This window comes from Micrasema longulum, unplaced genomic scaffold, assembly GCF_059751315.1.
Source record: "Micrasema longulum isolate JH-2025_06_02 unplaced genomic scaffold, ASM5975131v1 h1tg000494l, whole genome shotgun sequence".
Taxonomy (NCBI): Eukaryota; Metazoa; Arthropoda; class Insecta; order Trichoptera; family Brachycentridae; genus Micrasema; species Micrasema longulum.
In genome coordinates this window covers 307,836-327,993 of record NW_028277691.1, presented here as the reverse complement: position 1 = coordinate 327,993, position 20,158 = coordinate 307,836, and the positions used below count along the sequence as shown (strand labels likewise).

General features: G+C 34.5%; 1 protein-coding gene across 1 annotated transcript; it reads right to left on the bottom strand.

Annotated features, from left to right (window-relative positions):
- LOC148281125 (uncharacterized) lies at nt 1-19,170 on the bottom strand. The gene is made up of 12 exons (XM_088227242.1): nt 19,034-19,170; nt 18,647-18,756; nt 18,496-18,573; nt 18,279-18,417; nt 13,663-13,799; nt 11,749-11,863; nt 10,729-10,853; nt 8,841-8,987; nt 1,932-2,293; nt 1,695-1,851; nt 1,062-1,217; nt 1-553 (listed from the first exon to the last, which is right to left on the bottom strand). Exons 2-12 carry the CDS (start codon nt 18,743-18,745, stop codon nt 233-235), a joined length of 1,836 nt encoding a protein of 611 aa, XP_088083368.1. The 5' UTR covers nt 18,746-18,756; nt 19,034-19,170; the 3' UTR covers nt 1-232.
- Between the last annotated feature and the right edge of the window lie 988 nt (nt 19,171-20,158).

The window sequence follows — 20,158 nt, the reverse complement described above, 5'->3', positions numbered from 1 at the left end:
TAACCCATGCCAACCCATCTTCATCTTTATGAAAATTAAAAATACTTTTAAAAAAGAAAAATGACTTAACAGATATTGCGGGCGCAACGACTATATGTACAAATGTTCATCTTTTCTTGCTGATTCCAGATTTATACTTAGGTAACTATATTTTGACAAATATGGTAATACGGTCTTTCTCTGTATGGTGACAGAATTTACAGCATCATTCGTCGGAGTCAGTCGGTCAAGATCAGGTGTAGGGGATCCTGGATTGAGGAGTCAGCCAGGCCGCAAGGCCGCCGCGCCAGGCGAGCGTGTCACGCAGCTGCGCCTCTTCCTGCTGCGTGAGTCCCAGCAGCGCTGCCACGGCGCGCGTGAGTTGGCGCGCCTCCATCTCACGCGAGGTGAGGAACTTGATCAGGACGTGCTTGAGATATTTCTTGGTGACGTCGGGGTCCTCGGTGGAGCCCTCTACTACGCTGCTTCCCAGGGGGTCCACTTGCCCCCCGCGGATCTCCCGCTGCAGCGTCTTCTTCATGTCCGTCAGTCGATTTTGCAGAACTCGGATACTCTAAAAGTGAAGGTCATAAGTTAGTGACATTGAGAATCAACGAGGAATTCATTTCTTACTTCTTACATATTACTACAACAAGACATCGATGTTGCGACAGTAGGACATTCTGAAATTTCCCATTCTGAGAATATGATGGTTTTATTTATTTATACCACATATTACAGAATGCATTCCAATGTTACCTACATTTAATACTTGAGAAATTTAACAACTCTAGCATCGTCTTTTACATATTGTGATTGGAGACCTCCGTGGTGTAGTGGTTAAAATGATTCCCAGTGAGGACACAAAAATTAATTATTAATTAAAGAAAGAAAAAAGGGATTTTTCTCAAGCCTGGGTGCTCTGTGCTGTAATTGGGCCTCCTGGCCTGTTATGGTGCATAAAATAAAATAAATAAATAAAAATACAAATAACCTAGAATTTTCAAGATGTAAGTAACACAATTTTTTTATGTTTACACTAATTGTACCATAATTTTATATTTGTTATAAATGTAACAGACCTTAATTTTTTCCGATAACTGGACATTTAAATCCTTCACACAATCTTGAAGTTGTTTCTCAGAGGCGATTGCACTCTCCTTTTCGTTGATTACTTTTTCTAGTTCTGCCCGACTTTCTCTTTCTGCATCTTGCAACTTCCTAATTGAGTTTTGTACCTTAAAATAATATACATAAATACACGTTGACTTGGTTTTTTTTACTATAAAAGCCCTAATAAGTATGTGCAATTCACATCAATGTTTTTGCATTAATTTATAATAATGTGATGAATTTGTCAAATTATTTTGCAATTTGTTCGGAAATAAATACGGTAAAACTCCAATTATCCGGATTAACAAGTGTCAGTGTGCTTTTGAAATAATGCAGCGAATTTGAATCACATTAAAAATTTACTTAAACGTGTGCAGTTTGCTGGATATTAATTTTACAGTTGAATTTTAAACTTCTCTTTTATTATTTATTTCCTGTCTGAATATTTGGCAATCCGGATGACTGGAGTTAGGATAAACGGAGTTATACTGTATAACAACTCAAAGTAATGACAAAACGAATATGTAGTTGTTTGAAATAAGGATGGTCAATGGTTATATGTAATTTATTAATAGTGAAAATGCACAAGTTTGTGTAAATACCTCTGAATTCTGTGACAAAGTGTTCTCTAAATGTTTTATTCTGCTTTTCAATTCCAAGATTTCAGTTTCTCGCTGTCTCATTTCTTGACGATAGATCTCTAAAGTTTGGGACATGTGCGCATTACGCATGAGGGACTCGTCTTTATCGCGTCTTTCTCTACAAACAAAAAGGAATAAATACTTCTTTACATACTCTCCATACATAATATATTGACAAGATAATATTTGTGTACTCACTTATCGTATCGTTGATGGATTTCATTTAGTTCGTGTTTTAGATTTTCTGATTGATCTTTTAATATATCCATTTCCTTAACAGTTTCCGCACAACGAATCTTTTCACTTTCTAATAATTCTTCCTTCATTTTAATAAGAGTCGCATTTTGTTCAATAATAATATTTAATTCCTTTTCCCTGTCATCCCACTGGCATTTTTCAACAGAGAGAGAATTCAATTCATTTTTTAATGATACGGAATGTTTTTGTTCTTGTTCTAAGTTATTTTTCATAAAATTGATTTCAGAAATAAGGTTGTCTCGCTTCTTCCGAGATGTGACTAAATCCTTTTCGGTTTCCGATAATTTTCCCGAGAGTGAGTCCTGGTTTATCAATCAATACACAGAATATTAGCTTAATTATGTTAATCAATTTATTTATAAAAAAGCAAAGCACACAAAAAATAAGAAATGCTATGAAAATTAGTGGTTCCTGTAAAATAATAATTCTGTAAAGTTCACCCGAGGCATGCCTAGTGTTCCATACCGGAATGTAAATAGCCCATAAACTCTTTATATATTGGAGTACACGTTACGGGTAGCAGAAAGTGTGTAGAAAACAGACATGCGGGTTAGTTGATGTTTACAAATGACAAATAAAAAACATTTAGATCATGCAAATGGATTTTATATTTCAAAGAAATAAGTACAAAAACATGCTTAGCAAAAATATAATAAATCATATTGGAAAATACACATAAAAATATAACATTTGGAACTATTTAAGTTAAGAGGGGTATGTATAACAATAACGTTAAGGTGTTCATTATTTTAATCAAAATATTAGTCATAATTTGAACATTATAAATTGAATCATAGTGTCAGGTAAAAAAATACTAATTTAATAATACATATGTTAAAAATGAAGGGTATGAGAATTTTTGTGATTAATCTTTCATATGCCACCAGTGGATTGACAAAGGGGTGTTTTCCTCAACAACTTGATTGTACCTTCATATAGCAAGTAAAATTAGACTGATTTCAAAAAAAAACAGTACCACAAGATTTTATTTTCGCATGTAGACACAACATACTTATGTATAAAGTTCAATTCAAATTACACACAGAAAATGTGCAAAATGTTAATTACAAGCTATATTTAAAAGCTTTAAATGGTGACAATACTTTAAACTCAAATTTACTGTGAAAAAGTACTATGTATAAAAAAGTACTATTTAGTACACATAAATCTCAAGAACTATCGCCAAATAAAAAACTAAAACTCAAAACATTTTCAACAGTATGAATAGATTACACAAAAACTTAAGTCGAAATTGTGCCAAAAATGTTCGTAATACTGACAGTGTAGTAAATAATTAGTAAATAAGAAAATAAAATATGCAAATGAAATAATGAGTAATAAAATACTCAAAATAGTTAAATTAAAAAGCTGGTGTTCAGCAGGGCCGCATAAAGCTGGAGTTATAGCAGCGGTCCTGAAAGAAAATATACTACTTGAAACAAAAAAATGTAAGGCTTGTGAACGAGGGCCGCTGCCCTGGGAGATGCTGGTAATATACTGTTAGTAGAAGCATGCTGCGCATATGTCATTCATTATAATGTGTTTATAATATTAAAGTACTTCATTCGTGATGGGTGATAACAACTTCAAATATAAATAGTGTTTTCTAACATCTTTAATCTTTTAACAATCTTTCTAGATTGCAAAAATCTAATAATACAACTATGATCATTCGAGGCGTGTTATAACAAAGACAATAATGGATAGAGAAACAATAATACTATTATTGTTATCAAAAACATTTTTCACTTATTTGTTTATAAATTTGTATAAACCATATATAGTTCATATAAATAGCAACGCGTGTAATTATAAGTTAGTTAAATTCCTGACGATGAGGTAGTAACGTCGAAACCGGTCAAAGTGTAATAAAAAAAATGAAAAAATGAAAAATAAATATTTAAAAAAATAAAGTGGTTTATACAAATTTATAAACAAATAAGTGAAAAATACTATTGACTACTACCAGCTGAGACAAATTAAATGCATACGCAAAAATTTGCCGGTTGATGCCGCCCGTCAATTAATAAATGCGTTTGTAGTGTCGGGAGTCGATTATTGTCATTACAATACCATATACCATTGTATCTATGCAGGTCTACCAATGAACAAAATGACTCGCCTACAATCTGTATTGAATGCCGCAGCGAGACTTATTTTCCGAATCTCTAAGTTCAGTCATATCACTCCACTACTTCGGGAACTATACTGGCTATGTTTTCCACAGAGGGTCGAATACAAACTCTGTTGGCTTATGCATAAGTCACTGCACAACTCTGCTCCGGAATATCTAAGGGAACTATGCATTCCAGATGAACTAGCTGACAGGCGTCTCACGCTTAGATCAGCTACGTCTACGGCAAGAGGAAAAGTTATTATACCTCTACGCAAACAGCGCACTAAATTTAGTGAACGCGCATTTGCGGTCGCAGGCCCTATGGCATGGAATGCTCTCCCAGCAGAGGTACGAGGCTGTGAAAGTGAAGTGATGTTTCGGAAAAAACTTAAAACCTACTTGTTCTCTAAATCATTTGAATAAATCCGTAGCATGTGACAACAAAATAAATTGTTTTAATTAAATTACAAACTTAAGAGCTTCAATTGAATTGGTTTAACAATAGAATCACTATGTAAAGCGCCCTTGAGGTATTTTATTACGAAAATGGCGCTGTATGAGTTATCCATAATAATAATAATAATAATACAAAGGTTTTGGACCATAAATGGCAGTGCGAATTTGTTATAATGTGATCTTTTTCACAATGTAGCGACTTTCAAAAATTTTAAAATGCAGAAGAAGTTTTTAAAGCGAGCAAAGGTGGGTTTGATCGGTTTAAACTAATCGGCCAGTGCGGACATTGATCAGCTGAAAAATATCCGATAGGAGTTCCGTGAAAAATCCCAAAATTTCACTTAACGCGCCCATGTCCAGAACGTATACCTCGAGATCAGTTACCTGTACCTTGTACATTTTTGACATAATGTATATAATTCCTCAAAAACAATGGCAGTCTCCTTTATGTTACGCAGAGAGAAACTTTTGGAACAATCATTAACTAAAATTATAATTTATCCTCGCAGCCTGCGAAAAGTACTAAAAAAACATTATAGCATATTACTCAAAATGAAAAATTCCATCTTTGTTAAAACACGCCTCATTTGATTGATCAATACTCTTATTGCTAGATACATTTTTTGTGCGGATTCCTGTGTAGCGACAAAAAGACATAAAGTGACAGCTGGTAACGGCAACTAGGAGTGCATACTAAAGGGCCGAGTAGAGTATGGCGGGTGGACTCACGGCCGTGCGACGCAGCTCCCGCGCCTCCTGTCGCGCCCCCCGCCCCCCCCGAGCCGCCTCCCCCGCCTCGGCCGCCAGCAGCGCCATCTGCGGTCACATTACTACACCGTGCCAGCTTGTACCCCACCCTACACGGGCCTTACTTCCTCTTAACATATTAATAATGTCATTATCGTTCCCTTTTCCGCACACAGAGGTGCATAGGGCTATGCATTTGTAAACCAAATGTGGCCTAAACATTAGGCGATCAGTCCTACGCTTCAGGTGCCAGTCCAGGATCAATAAAATATTGCGGTTTAAACATCCTTTTAAATCAGTATTTCACATCCACCCTGCTAGGAATCAAACCCAGGATTTTAAGAATGGTAGGCGAACGCTCCGACCACTACACGAGGCGGACTCATCTTCACTCGATTTCCTCATTTAAGATTTTTACCTGAGAGCAGCCCTGTATTCACAGAACTGTATTATTCACCCGCCTGGACACAGACACATCGTTGCGGATTTAAAAGTGATGCATTATGCATGAAATCACAAACGAACAACAGAAATCTCGCTGGGAGTGAACCCGAAACCTCTGCGCATGCGCATGACGCAAGCATTTACAGGGGAAAATAAGAATTTATACATTTTGGTCAAAGTAGGTGTTAAATTATCTATTTAATTTGTAGTGTGACCATGCTTACAACTTTTTTCTTTTAATATATTTTACTTGTACATCTGAATTTATTAAGAAAATATAAACAATAATTTCCCACTACAATTTTTTGTAGTCATGTGAAAATTTTTACACATATATATTATTTATTTATATAATAACATATACTAAATAGTAGATAAATATTTACTATCATATTATACACAAAAAATTATACATTTATACAATGTTGCTTGGACTTTCTAACTAGGGTTATTTACCCCGTTCTAAGCCAGTCAAAAATATACAACATGTCCCAAAATTCAACGATAAGCGGGCACCAGCGAGTGGACCTGCTCATGACTACTCAGGAAAAAAAAACACAATTTTTTACTAAAACAAAATATATATAAAATCCGTCAAAAAATTAACACCCCCTAAGCTGTTTTGAACAACCCTGACCACAATTTTTCAAATATTTCTATTTTTTGTATCGTTAACCTAAATAGCACTGCTTTATAACCCTTAAAAAATCCTAAATGCCTGTTGTTTTTACACAAAAAATAATTATGATAAATTTTTGTGTAAAAACTACAGGCATTCAGGGATTTCTAAGGGTTGTGGTAGATAGCAGTGCTACTTAGGTTGCTGATAAAAAAAAAAATACAAAAATATTTAAAATATTGTGGTCAGGGTAGTTCAAAATAGCTTAGAGGGTGTTAATTTTCGATGGATTTTATATATATTTTTAGTAAGTAAAAAAAAAAGTGTTTTTTTTTCCTTTTTTTTTCACGAGTATTCATGAGCAGGTCCACTCGCTGGTGCCCGCTTATCGTTGAATTTTAGGACAGGTTGTATATTAAAAACAGTAATCAATATAAAGAACAATATATGTATATATATATACAGGATCTTCCAATAGGGACTTCCGAACTTTAACAGTTGATAGTGGCCATATATATTATTGAAGTGATATCTGTTAAATTGGCTGTCATTTATGCAGTCTATTCTGCCAAATCACCATGGACGGATATAGCGTTCAACAACACGTGCAAATGATAAAATTGTTTTATCGAATTAGGTGTTCTGTTCGGCGCGCTTCGCCAACTTAACGGTCGCCATAGGCGTCCTACCAAAAGGACTATTCACAGTATGGTGAATAAATTTGAGTCTTTTGGTTCAGATATCAATCAACCAAACATCCGTACATCAACGAAACGCAAGATCAAAACCGAAAACGCCGAAAACATCGCCGAAGGCATAGTTATCTTACGTGGAGGTATTGTGAACTGGCCACCGAGATCGTGCAATTTGACCCCGTTAGACTTTATTGTGGGGTTTTCTTTAGTAGCAGGTCTATGCAAATAAGCCAAAAACTACAGCGGTCCTCAAAGCTAACATAACCCATGCCATCGGTCAAATCCAGCCTGATTTATGCGCTAGAATCATGAAAAATTTGACATTTCGAATGCGCGCCACCGAGAGAAGCTGCAGCGGACATTTGAACGATGTTATATTCCATACATAATGGCATCGATAGACCTTTCAGACGAATAAAAAAAATATTTAAAGATAGGAAGCGCTTACTGAAAGACCCTGTATATATATATATGCATATACATTCTAATACGGGTAAAACGAATGGCAAAATAGGGTTAGATTAGTATTTTCAATATTAAGGTGCATATTATCATAATTACATAATATATTTTATACTCAAACCTCGCAAAATGCCACATGCAAAATGTAATATTAATTTTCGGTCTACGGATTTATGCTGTTCCACATATGTACATTCAATTAAATATTCGAAGTGAAAAAAATTATTTATTACACAGCAGATTAATTTGAAGTTGACGATTTTACATATTACATTTTACTCAGTCATCAGACTGATAAATATTATAGTGTTATTTTTTTTAAGAAATAGCAGCTAATTACATTCTTTTTCATACATGCCTTAAAAAATACAAAATAGTAATATGGTATGCTGGTTAAAATGAATTTAATTACATGTATGTGATTTGATGAATCGTTTAATGCAATATTATTTAAAAGCAATACTTCATTATATATTTAATGATAGAGTAATCAATAAAAATACCTGTTTGAATTAATCAGTAAGAAAGATGACTAATATTTATGACCATTAGGCCACGATAGAGATAGTATTTACATTTGGACACTCATAATTTGTTAATAGAAAAGAGATTGAGGAAGCAGCACAAAGGCACATAATACATACACTGGACTCTCGTTTACACTACTAAAATAAAGGATATCAGAAAATTAAATTAAATTATTGTTTATTGCATCATTTAAAAAAATCGCCATAAAAATGGTAATAATAATAATTTACCACCACTATCAAATTAATTTATAAGACCAAAATAACATAACAAATAAAACAGAGTATTTAAGGCGTTAAATTAGGGCAACATTTCAGGCCAGGAACCCTCGAGCAATGGCTCGATATTATGAAGGTACGTATATCAATCTTCAATAGCAGGAGTATTTGCCTCTCAGGACATAGTGTCACTGATGTGAAATATGTCGAAAGTGATCACATTCAGCTGTCTGACTGCTCTTCTAATCGGCATAGCCAGAAGCGGGTTGGTTCTGGAAGCCGGCAGATAAAACACTATTTGCTGACGCTGTCAGAGATATATATAAGGAACATAAAAATTGATGCCAAATTCTCGATAAAACGTATCCATTTACGCACATCATTTGGAATAACAAGAGCCTTCCGCATACTTCTCTACGCCTACTCGGTAAGTACATGCAAGGGGAGTGAGAAAGTCAAAAATTGAATATATAGTATGAGAATTTTAAATTGTTATTGTTAAATTAATGTTCGAAAAAAATATCAATTTTTTTGCAACGTGTTATATTAAAATTGGGAGTTTACCTTGGCCTCCTTGTCTTCCAGAGTGGCCTGCGCTTGCTCCAGTTGTGTTTCCTTCTCCCTCACCCTCTGTAGCAGCGCATCTCTCTCCTTCTCCACCCGTCTCCTCTCGGCCCCCTCCTCCCCGGCCTGTCGAGACAGTCTTCCCACCTACATACACAAACATGTATAGGTATACGCAATCCGAAGTTCATTCAAAACTCACTGGTCATTTTGTGACAGCACAAGCGGAATAATATGCTGTAATAATAAACAATTCAAATACGAGGTTTACCCAGAAAGTAAGTTTCGTTTGCATTTCTTGCCATCGCGGCGCTGCAATGGCAGTTTCACGCATGCGTGGTGCTTACCCTGACGTATTGAGGAATCTACACCATTGTAAGTCAGTTGACTGTTGTGTACGCTTCGTAGGTCAAATAAAATTGAAAATCCGGCCGCTTGCGAGATAAGGTTTGTAATTTGTCGCCTCGATGTGAAAAACATTAAACCAGTCTACAGTCATTGACGGATCTGTGATGAGTATGGAGAACATGTGATAAGTGATTCGATAGTAAGAAGATTGGTTAGACAGTTCAATGAAGATCAAAGTAGGCGCCCACCTTTGATTAGTGACGAATTGATTCATGCCGTTCATGATGAATTGGTTCAAACCAAAAGTTTACAATTTCTGCTCTATGTATAAAAAATTTTCAAATTTTCATGAAAACTGGATTTCTGAAAACTTTGTGCTCGTTTTGTGCCGAAAATGCTCGCTGAGGAACAAAAAAAGCCACATCCCAGTGGTATCTAGACTAGTTTATCATTTTTTGTTGCAGTAGCAGTTTAATTTATTTTTGTAAAACTTTTTTTTCTCTTTTTCCTAGAGAATATCTGTTTTAAAACTAAAAAAAAATAACCACCTCAAGTACCTACAAATTAATAAGAGTAGTTGTTATAATAATATTGAGTTTTGATAGTATTGAGGTTCATAGTCCATGATCGATGACACACACACGTGTTAACATATTTTACCTGAAATAGAGGGACGACCGATGAAGCAAGTCATAATTTTCTATAGAATCCATTACAAAAATTTATGCAACTCTAACAGTATAGCACAGAAAGAGGAGAGCATTGTTCTGCAGTACATTAACATCATCCCTACCCCGGAGAAATGAACAACAAAGGAACGTGGCCTATAAAGAGACCACAGGGTGCAGCCAACGCCCAGAGCAGTTCAGTTTAGTCAGTCTAGCCAGCCCGAAGACTCTGCTCAACGCAGTCACTCAGTTCCAGCATGTAGTTCAGGCGCAGTCTCTTCAACCTATCAGCGCTGTAACACTTGCGCAACGCAATTTACTATTTAAACAGCAACCTCGTGACTTCTGTCAATTTACTGGAGTAGGAGCTCCAACCCTCAATCGCAAAATCCTACAGTATTATTAATCGCAATATTAATGCACTCGGCTCTTTACAAATGTTTAAGACTATGAAAATAACTGTTTTTTAATATTTATTTTTAAATTGCTGAAATCAAACAAAAAACTAATGCAGACATAAAAATCATTATAAATTTAAGATGATGTTTCAGACATTTTTAATAAAATTGATTTGTATATCATATATAAATTATGCATATAAGCATGACAAAATATATATTTCCAGCCAAACATATATATTTTTTGAAAGTAGGTAGTAACAGAAACTAATACAGATTTTTTTAAAAATAAGTATAAAAAAAAATGTTTGGTAAAGTAGCAGGAAAGGCATCGGTGCCCGGCAGCTAACGAAAAAGGAAAATATGAGAGGATATTTGGGAGGAAAAAAGAAACATCAACAAGATTGATCCAATCACGAGGAATCGACAGATTGTTATCACATTAATTTACATTGGACGAGTGTAAAGTAATACCTGAGTTTCGAGAGCAGCAATTTGCCCACTCCAGGATGTTTTGATGTCGTGTAAGTGTAGTTGAGCTTCCTCCAGTTTACGTTTGAGAGCCAATTCATTGGGGTTTGATCCGTTACTTACTTCATCTGTATAAAGAAATTATTCTATTCTAGGAGATTGTTTGAACAATACAAACATACATATTATATTATTACGAGCGAGTTACTATTTTCCAATATGTATCATAATTTTTAACTTTAGTGTTATTATTGATTCTGGAAATTTACAAATTGTAAATATTTGCCAAAAAAAAATATTCGACAGCATAAAAATATTGTTAAAATGGTTTCGTCTTTGGCATTATTATATTATCATTTTTACTTAAGTTAATAAAATTATTGGATATTAGACAAATGTATGCAAGGATCATTCTCCATCTGTCAATTTTTATCCTCTATGGGCGATCAGGGTCAGGACAGGATTTGTTGCACATAATCTGGGTCTTTTTAGTAAATATGATCCAGACGAGCGGAATTTTCCTGCAGTCTGTCAAAAATTTATTGAAGAGTCTGCCTATTATTGAAGTAAAAAATATATATACAGGGTGTTCATTAAACCCTGTCACATCCGAAACCACGATGATCAGTATGAGCAAGAAGACAAATTGGCACATTAAAATATTTTTTTAGAATTGTTTTTAAAATTATTTTATTTAAAAAAAGTTCAGTGTTCTAAATATTATTTTTAATATGCTAATATGTCTTCTTGCCCATACTGATCATCGTGGTTTCGGATGTGACAGGGTTTAAAGAACACCCTGTATATATATTAAAAAAAAAAAAAAGTATTTGCGTTCGTACGATTTACCCAAATATTAAATTTTGAGGGCCATTTTCAACAAGTTGTAAATAACTAACTATTAGAAATGAAAATCGAGTTGGGGTAGAGTGGGATTCGAACCGCAGACCTTTGAGCCGTGAGTCCGAGACACTAAGCACTGGACCAAAACCAGAATCATATATTTTTTTTAAATAGAGTTACCAGTTGGAGTGGCCTGCGGAGCGGCAAGGGAGAGATGGTGGAGAGCTTCCTCAGCCTGAGTTGCGAGCCGTAGCCTCTCCTGGGCCCAACAACGGCGTTCCACTTCCATCTCTTCCTAAACACCATAATACGTATATCATTTTACGCATTACAATAGGGAAATATCACATATTACGAATAGCAATAAAAATATGTTAAATAGATTTAGAAAAATTTGTTGAATTTTTAAAATCAATATGGATATTGTGGAGAAATGTTTTAATACATGACTTTTAAAATAAAATTGTTAAAAAATATGTCTTTACACAAAACGCGACATGTTTGACATTGACAATTGTGACGTCAAGATTTGTGACAATGTTCTATTTAAATTTAAACAGTCACAAACAAAGTTCAAAATTTAACCAAATTGTAACATAGGGGAGAGTACGTAGGATTCGTACAGTGGTCATATTTACAATATCCGACACATTGATGTTGTCTTATTTGTGTGCGTGATTCCCGCTCATACGCATGGGTCAACCGCAGTGAGGCCGCTAGCTTCGTTGTGACAAGTTGATGAATGTTTTTGCTCCTCGTAAGTAATTTATTTTATTCACCTTTGAAAGTTAATAAAAAAAAGAATATTTTATTACAAAACCATGCTGCAAAGATACGGAAAAAGGGGGACTAGAACGAGAGAGGTAAATGACGATGCAATGAAGTCTGCGATGAAGAAATTTATTTTTCCCAATACCAAAGACGAAGGAACAGTTTTCATATCAGACGTGGTTTAATTTGCTTTCACAGCAAAAACAACTGACATTTTTACCTTCGGGAAGGATCTGTCTGTGTACAATGTGCAATAACAGGTTCATTAAAATAGAAAATGGCCCGCTACTCTATGCTGCTATGGTTTATTGTAATGTTGATTGATTCCATTTTTTTTTGTGTTATACTTTTGTAAGTTATAACAATACTGTTTATAATTACTGCTTTAAATGTAGATTCTGTGTTAATTTTTATGTCAATAAAAGTTTATATTTTGTACTAACGGAATTATTCACCGTGTCAATATGTTTCACACTATGTACGAAGCTTCCCCGGGTGTGGTGAGCATTCGTACGTTTTTCATTTTTCCCAAAAACCACCGTAGCTTATCCATCTTGTTTTGTATCAACACCAAACTGCATTATAATTTAAGCCTGATATTCTGAAAATCATTGAAATCATTCTGAAACAGCTATTCGTTTTTCTTCTATAAGGCTTGGAGTAAAAATGGGTACGAATCCTACCTCCAATCCAATCCAATGGACTGCTTTTGCGAACATTTGAAATTATACATTTTAAAAATATTTTTTGTCCTCTCAAGTCAGGTTCTCGTCCCGAAGTTCTGACATAAAACTGCCGACGAACAGTCAGCAGTGGACATCCAGGACGTCGAGAACCTGATGCCTTGTAAAGTGGACAGTGGGTGGTAAGGCTCTCAGGAGGCATCTGCAGTATATGGCCCAGCCAACCGTATCGCCTCCACTTGACGACAGTTGTCACCGGAGTTTGCTGCGTCCACTCTCATATTACCTCATTCAAACCACCGCCCACCCAAGATTCTTCTAAGACAACTATTCTCAAAACTCAGAATTTTGCTGTTTTGGGCCCTAGTGAGGTGCCACGATTCGCATCCGTTGAGGAGATTAGGTGTTATGCAGGCGTTATATAGGCGGCATTTGGTTTTCACTGCCAGCCTTCATACTGGTGAATGTGGCGCCGGCTACTTCCTAACCGCACTCCCAGTTATTTTTGAAAGCTGCCAAGATAAACTTTATGGAACAAAAGATCGATATACGCTGCATTCAGTGTACCAATGCCGAGTGCAGACAGCGGTACGATGATGACAGTATTCACAGATAGTCTCTAGTGGGCAATGAGGCTTACCAGTGCCCGATCTAAGCGGTCCTGGACGCGCTCAGCGGCGCTTGTGGCGGCCGCCAGCTGCTCCGCTCGAGCAGAACTCCGCCGAGCCTCCTCGCGACACTCGCGTCGCGCTGCAGCCGCTTCTCCGCACCAAACCTCTGAGTATAAATTATAACCAATTAATATAGCTATATAATAACTTACATATATTTAAATAAAAGTTATAAATTTAAAATATTTGGTACACTTCCACATATTTATTTGAACAATTAGCGCTTTCACTTTCTAACGGACATCTTCAGACTGGTAAATATCATACAGAGTTGAGATCATTATAAATCAAATAAAATAATGGATTAATAAAAAATAGTAATATAGTAATTTATTGTAACCAAATGTCTTTAAATTATATTTTAAATTAGTAAGAATATCAGAGTAAATACCATATATTATAGTATATTTAGGAACAGAATCAAATGATTAATCAGTATAAAAGGTGTTACAGTCAACTATCCAGATTAATGAGTGCCAGATTCTATTGTTTTTGAAATAATACAGCAAATTGGAATCACATTAAAAAGTAACTTAAACATGTCCAGTAAAGTTAATTAATATTAATCATAGTTTATTAACAAAAATAAAAATTACTTTATCTACTACATGCACACACAGGTAATAGATTTCTTTGGATCATGTCTAGTCTGCCTAACTAGGTACAACCTGTTTTAATTGCACAGTTAAAAATAATTTTAATATAGTTGGCATATACATATTTTGAAATGATCAACTTATTGGTTCTGTTTTACTTATCATATTATAATCGAAATTCTTGAACAAATAAAACATTTATTTATTGTTTAGGCAAGTCACATTTATTATGCACAACTGTGTGGTTAATTAGTATGTCCGCAATTTCGTTACTTTAGTAGAATTATTGTGACATCTTTATCTTAAGTAAAAGTAGAATGGAACATGGTTTTGGTATCTATAATAATGTAATACATATAAGGCATCGAATTATGTATTCAATTGCAAAATACAAAATTATGATCTTTTCTCTATCTGCAGGTGTATAAGGCACTGCAATGGTAACCGAATTTCAGCGTATCTGGATCTACTTTATTAAAGTGTTCAGTCTTACGTTTTAAGTGCCAGTCCAGGAATAATGAAATAATTAACCTAAACCACCTTTAAGAGCAACATTTCGTATCCTTCTGCCAGGAATCGAACCCAAGACCTCAAACATGGTTGGTAGGCAGATGTGCCAACCACTACACTAGGAGGCGGACATAACTCCACTCGATTTCCTTTGACAGGATTTTTACCTGAGAGCAGTCATCGAGTCGAAGACACTTGCCTAGGGTTCTGGTTGTATTTCACAAACAGAAGTTTATTCTTGATTCGCCTGGACACGGATAAAAATTAATATAACATACTTTTAAATAAAAACTCCCTTTTTTCACCATGTCGGTTTCGGAGCAGTAGCTGTGTGTTCCCTTACGAAGGCATAATTTAGAAAATCTTATTTCATAATGTTAACAGTGTCTTCATAAGCTAACAAGTCGAGTCTTTATGTCAAGTATTATTTTGTATTTGGGGAGAGGGAAGGAAACCGGTCGGCAATGAAATAAACAAGAAGTGATTAAAAAGAAAGTGTTCATTTTAATTGTAATTATATAATGAATAAACGCAAAGTTAGTGCTTCAAATAAACATTTTATAATATACTTTATTTCAAATTCAAAGCTTATTTTTCATTTCAATTCAGAATAAAATGTATGAATGCAAAATCAATATACCCAAGTATATTATGTATACAAATTCATATCAGTAATGGAAGGAAACAGTGGGTATCAATATAAAGTAAGCTTGATAACATAATCAGTGTGGTGTTACTAATCATAAACCTGTTTACACGGTACCTACATACGGAGATAAGCCCCTGTACGCACCGTCCTCAGCAAGCGAAGGGGGGACTTCAGACATTCACATTATTGTAATGTACCTGCCATTACCTCAATATTATCTACTTATCTTTTTAAAACCTTCTAATTTATTTTATTTAGAAGGCTTTCAAGCTAAAGCAATATTTATTTCATCAATCAAATTGTTTCAATAAAATAACAGGGAAGCATATGATTAAACTTCTTAGATTTTCACGGCCGTTAAGATGCACAATAAGTTTTTCTGGGTTATTATGCCGTGTGTCGTTCGTACTTTTTACCGACGTTTCGGATCGCGTTACAGCGTCCATCATCAGGCTTGATGATACATCATCAACCCTGATGATGGACATCATACATTGATGATACATCAACCCTGATGATGGACACTGTAACGCGATCCGAAATGTCGGTAAAAAGTACGAACGACACACGGCATAATAACCCAGAAAAACTTATTGTGCAGGGAAGTATATGTAACAGAAAACAAGTAGCGAAAGTTAATAATAAATCAAGCAATCAAACCAATATTTAATTTGGTGTACCTCAAGGGAGCATACTTGGACCTATATTGTTCCTTACCTATATAAATTATCTTTGCAATTTATCAGTAAAAGGCTCTATAGTTAGTTTTGCTGACAATACTGTGCTTCTGTATCGAGGAAGCTCGTGGGATATTGTGTTTAAAAAAGCTGAAAAGGACTTAAACATGGTAAAAAGGTGGTTAGACTTTAATTATCTTACACTAAATCATTTCAAAAATATATAATTGTAAGACAGAGTAGATTCAATACAATCTTTAGGTATTTATATAGGTAATTTTTTTTAATGAAATAATCAAATCAAACATAAATATTAAGAATAAACTAAAAAAAACAGATTTACTTTTTTAAAACAACACGAAATATAATAAGCTTAAAAGAACTTAAATCAAATGAACAAAATCATATCCCTTCTCAACTCGATTGGTATCTAACATTTGTAGGTTAAGAATTGGACACTGCTGCACTAACAGCCACATATTTAAAATTAAAGTAGTTCAGAGTCCATGGTGCGAGTGTGGCCAGGACATGAAAACGCCTGACCGTATACTTTTTGGCTGCCCAATAAGGATAAGGAAGGATACAATAATTATTTTTAAGTTATAAACATAATTTTTCCTATAAATGTCACTTCTCTCCTACCCTCAATTACCCCCGAAGTGATTCAACACATAGGAGGATTTCTGAGTGAGAGTGGTGTGAACTTTTAGGAGGCTGCTATTTAATTTTTTATTTACTTGTTTATATTTTTGTACATAATGTTAATTGTACATTAAAAATTCCAATCTACATAAGATCGTTTATGTGGATAGTCGAAGTCATCCTTCATAGAATGAATTTCCAATGGTAAAAAATAAAACTTCTAAAAATATATTATGCAGTTTTTCAATCAGTTTTGGAATATGGTATAATTTAATGGGGATGTGCAAATGACACATTACTCAAACAACTTATAATTGCACAAAAAGCTCAATTAAAAAGTATCCTGAAAATCCCTGTCAAAACGAGCTCCCTTGACATATATGAAAAACTTAATGTTACGACTATAAAACAAATTTATGAAAAAGTTTTATTAATGTATGAATACAAAAATTAATCAATACTTCACATGACACCAAACACAATTACTAAAGTTACTAGACATTCCACCCTGATGCTGCAAAAGCAATCGAAAATTAACACAACTTTCGGTCAAAGAGGATCGGTCTACTTCTCCATTAAAGTGTACAACCTACTTTCATTGTCCATAAGGACAATTAGTAAATATTATCATTATAAAATCGCTATTAAGAAATGGATAATGGAAGTGGGATGCGCACGGATCGACGAGTGGATCAGGCCAGAAAGATATTTTTGTTTATAGTGTTTTTATGATGTTTTACATGAATTTGAGATTGTGAATTAATTATGTTTAATAAGGCATGTTTAAAAATTAAATAAAATGTCTCCCTCGGCACGAGACACCCCAGTGAAGAGTGAGGGAACATTATCTTTAATATAAATAAAGTAATACATAAATTGTAAAAGAACAAATGAATAAACTAAAAAATATAAATACACAGGACTTCTGTTTTATACGGTGGATACGATTTATGTAATACCATGTTAAAAAAAGTACACTAAAATAAAGAATAAAGGTGGATAGGTTTTCTTCTTAGAGTGATAATATGCCACCCATTTATAGAGTCGCCCATATGTACAAAAACATTCTATGATTATCAATCGCGAAGTTTACAGCAATACAATAGGCTGTAGGTACTCAAGTCGAGAATTATAAGCGCCAAGTGAAACCGTCCATTACATGTTTGTTGTTAAACCAAAAACCAAACCAGTTTTAAAAAAAATGGATTTAATTATACAAAATATTCAATGCATGGATGAAGTGGACGTTGTCTTTCTAATTTTTCTAAGTTAGTACTGGATACTGAGTTAGTACTGGATACTGAGTTAGTACTGGATACTGAGTTAGTACTGGATAATGGATGCGGCAATTTTCAAAATTATTATTGCGCGGTAGGTAGTAGGTACAGCCAGGCTGCTAGGGTTCCTACCTCTTTGCAGTAAACATTTCACAAAACATTATATTTAAGCAAAACTAATTACCATAAAAAAGTATCAAAGCATTGTCAAATTAAAGAGGAAGGGTTTGTTACCTTGGGCGGCTTGCATGTTGTTTTGTAGTGACGTGACCTTATCTTGCCACTCCTTGTCTCTCTCCTCCAGCTTCAGGGCGTGCTCCCTCTCGGCTCTCTCCAGTCGCAGTAGCAACTCTCTCTCCTTGGGTGAACATTCCTGCGCACAATACTACCATTGTATTCGTCGAATGTTAATTGAGAATACTTACGAAAAATCTATTTTCCCCGAACTTACTTGAAGGCTCTCGGAAGTTGCCAGAATGTTACCATCCGCATCGCTCGACACAGTGGAACCCAAACTTGTATTGGAGGCCTAAAAATAATTACAAGTTACATAGAACCATATTACGACTGAGGTGATTAAATAATGACGTGTGTATAGTTACATGATGTCTCGGAGCGCGCATGGGAAACCTCCTAGGAACATCACTTCCAGTTTCTTCTCGGATCTTATTTTTGAGAGAAGTAAACATCTTATTAATCATAGATAATTAACCTGAAATAAATAAAACTAGGGAATTAGAGAGGTCCACAATATACTAACTACAAGGTTATTAAACTTCAACCGTTTAAATTAGATCGCGTTGAGCAAACAAAACGACGAATTTAGCGATAAGCGCATTTACGTTATAATTTTTTTTCCCCCACGTTCAGAGAGCAACTCATTATAAGGTATTAAAACTATTAAAGGCTAGTATTGAATACGAAGGTAGGTGAACACTGAAAAAATACGAAAATATTAAAATGTGTATTTTACCACAAATTCAACGAACCTTTTGAAATTTAGATTAAGTTATATGAAAACATTTTAAAACAGCTTCATATAAGTCAAATATCATGAAACCGAAGTAAACATATTTTTGACATTTAAACTTGACACTACTTGACACATCCCACCACAGATAATTCTACGGACGTAGAAAATAGAAACGGTAGAAATATCCCCATAAATATTTTCCGCTCACGTAATAGAAATGTCTGCCGCATGTATTGTCTCTGGCCTGTCTCTCTTTTTTTTTTTTTCTTTATTAGGGCCTACTACTAAAACTTGATAACATCGGCCAAAAACAAGTTACATTTATAAACATAAGAAAAACATAAACAGACAAGAATAACAATATAGATACAAACAAAAGACAATAAAAATACTCGCACGTCAACGGCAACACGCGCGTTTTTACGAAAGGTTCCAAAATGAAATATTACTGATTTAAAAAAATAGATTGTAGGCGCGAAGCTTTTTTGTGAGACTTCTTATTTATGATACGAGTATTAAACAGAGACATCATTCATTCATTTAGAATTTGAGAGAAGGTGAATGTGGTTCCACTGATGCGTTATAAATCCCTCAATGATATATTAAAAAATATTCCTACATGCTCTTGTCATGTCAGCGAAATCAGAATTAATTGTCAATCACGCATAAAATATAAATTACCTTATCAATGATTGACATTAATTTTTTCTCCAGAAGATACAATGTTTTCTGCGTAACTTGATTAATAATAATACTAGTCAACATGATTTTAGTTTTACAAGTACCTATAGGTGCTTCTGGTTTCATGTACCTCAAACAGAAGCTTCTTGGATGCAAAAATTAAAGAGGGAATATTTGTGAGTCCACAAATACGATCACGAATGCATGATGAAAAGTTTGAGGAACTATTGAATCCACCGGAGAATGCAGCTTGGCAAGCATTCAAAAATGTTACTCACAGTTTCTAGGTAGGTCAGAATGTTTGAATGTCCAGCAGTTAAAAATGCAGAAAGTATATTTTTTTCCCATCATATGCCCTGTAAATGTTTAGACTTCCATTATTCCTTCTTAAATTAGTTCTTCATCTCTTTCAAACTCAAAAGTTTATGACCACCCATTTATTCGATGCTATATTTTCAAT

Bases quoted from the DNA above. Each gene is read 5' to 3' on its own strand.
- LOC148281125 (XM_088227242.1), bottom strand. From the start codon at position 18,745: ATGATTAATAAGATGTTTACTTCTCTCAAAAATAAGATCCGAGAAGAA. The intron at 11,864-13,662 runs GTAAGCCTCATT...TATGGTGTTTAG, and splicing joins ACCGCTTAGATCGGGCACTG to GAAGAGATGGAAGTGGAACG. The intron at 1,852-1,931 runs GTGAGTACACAA...TTTTGTTTGTAG, and splicing joins ATCCATCAACGATACGATAA to AGAAAGACGCGATAAAGACG.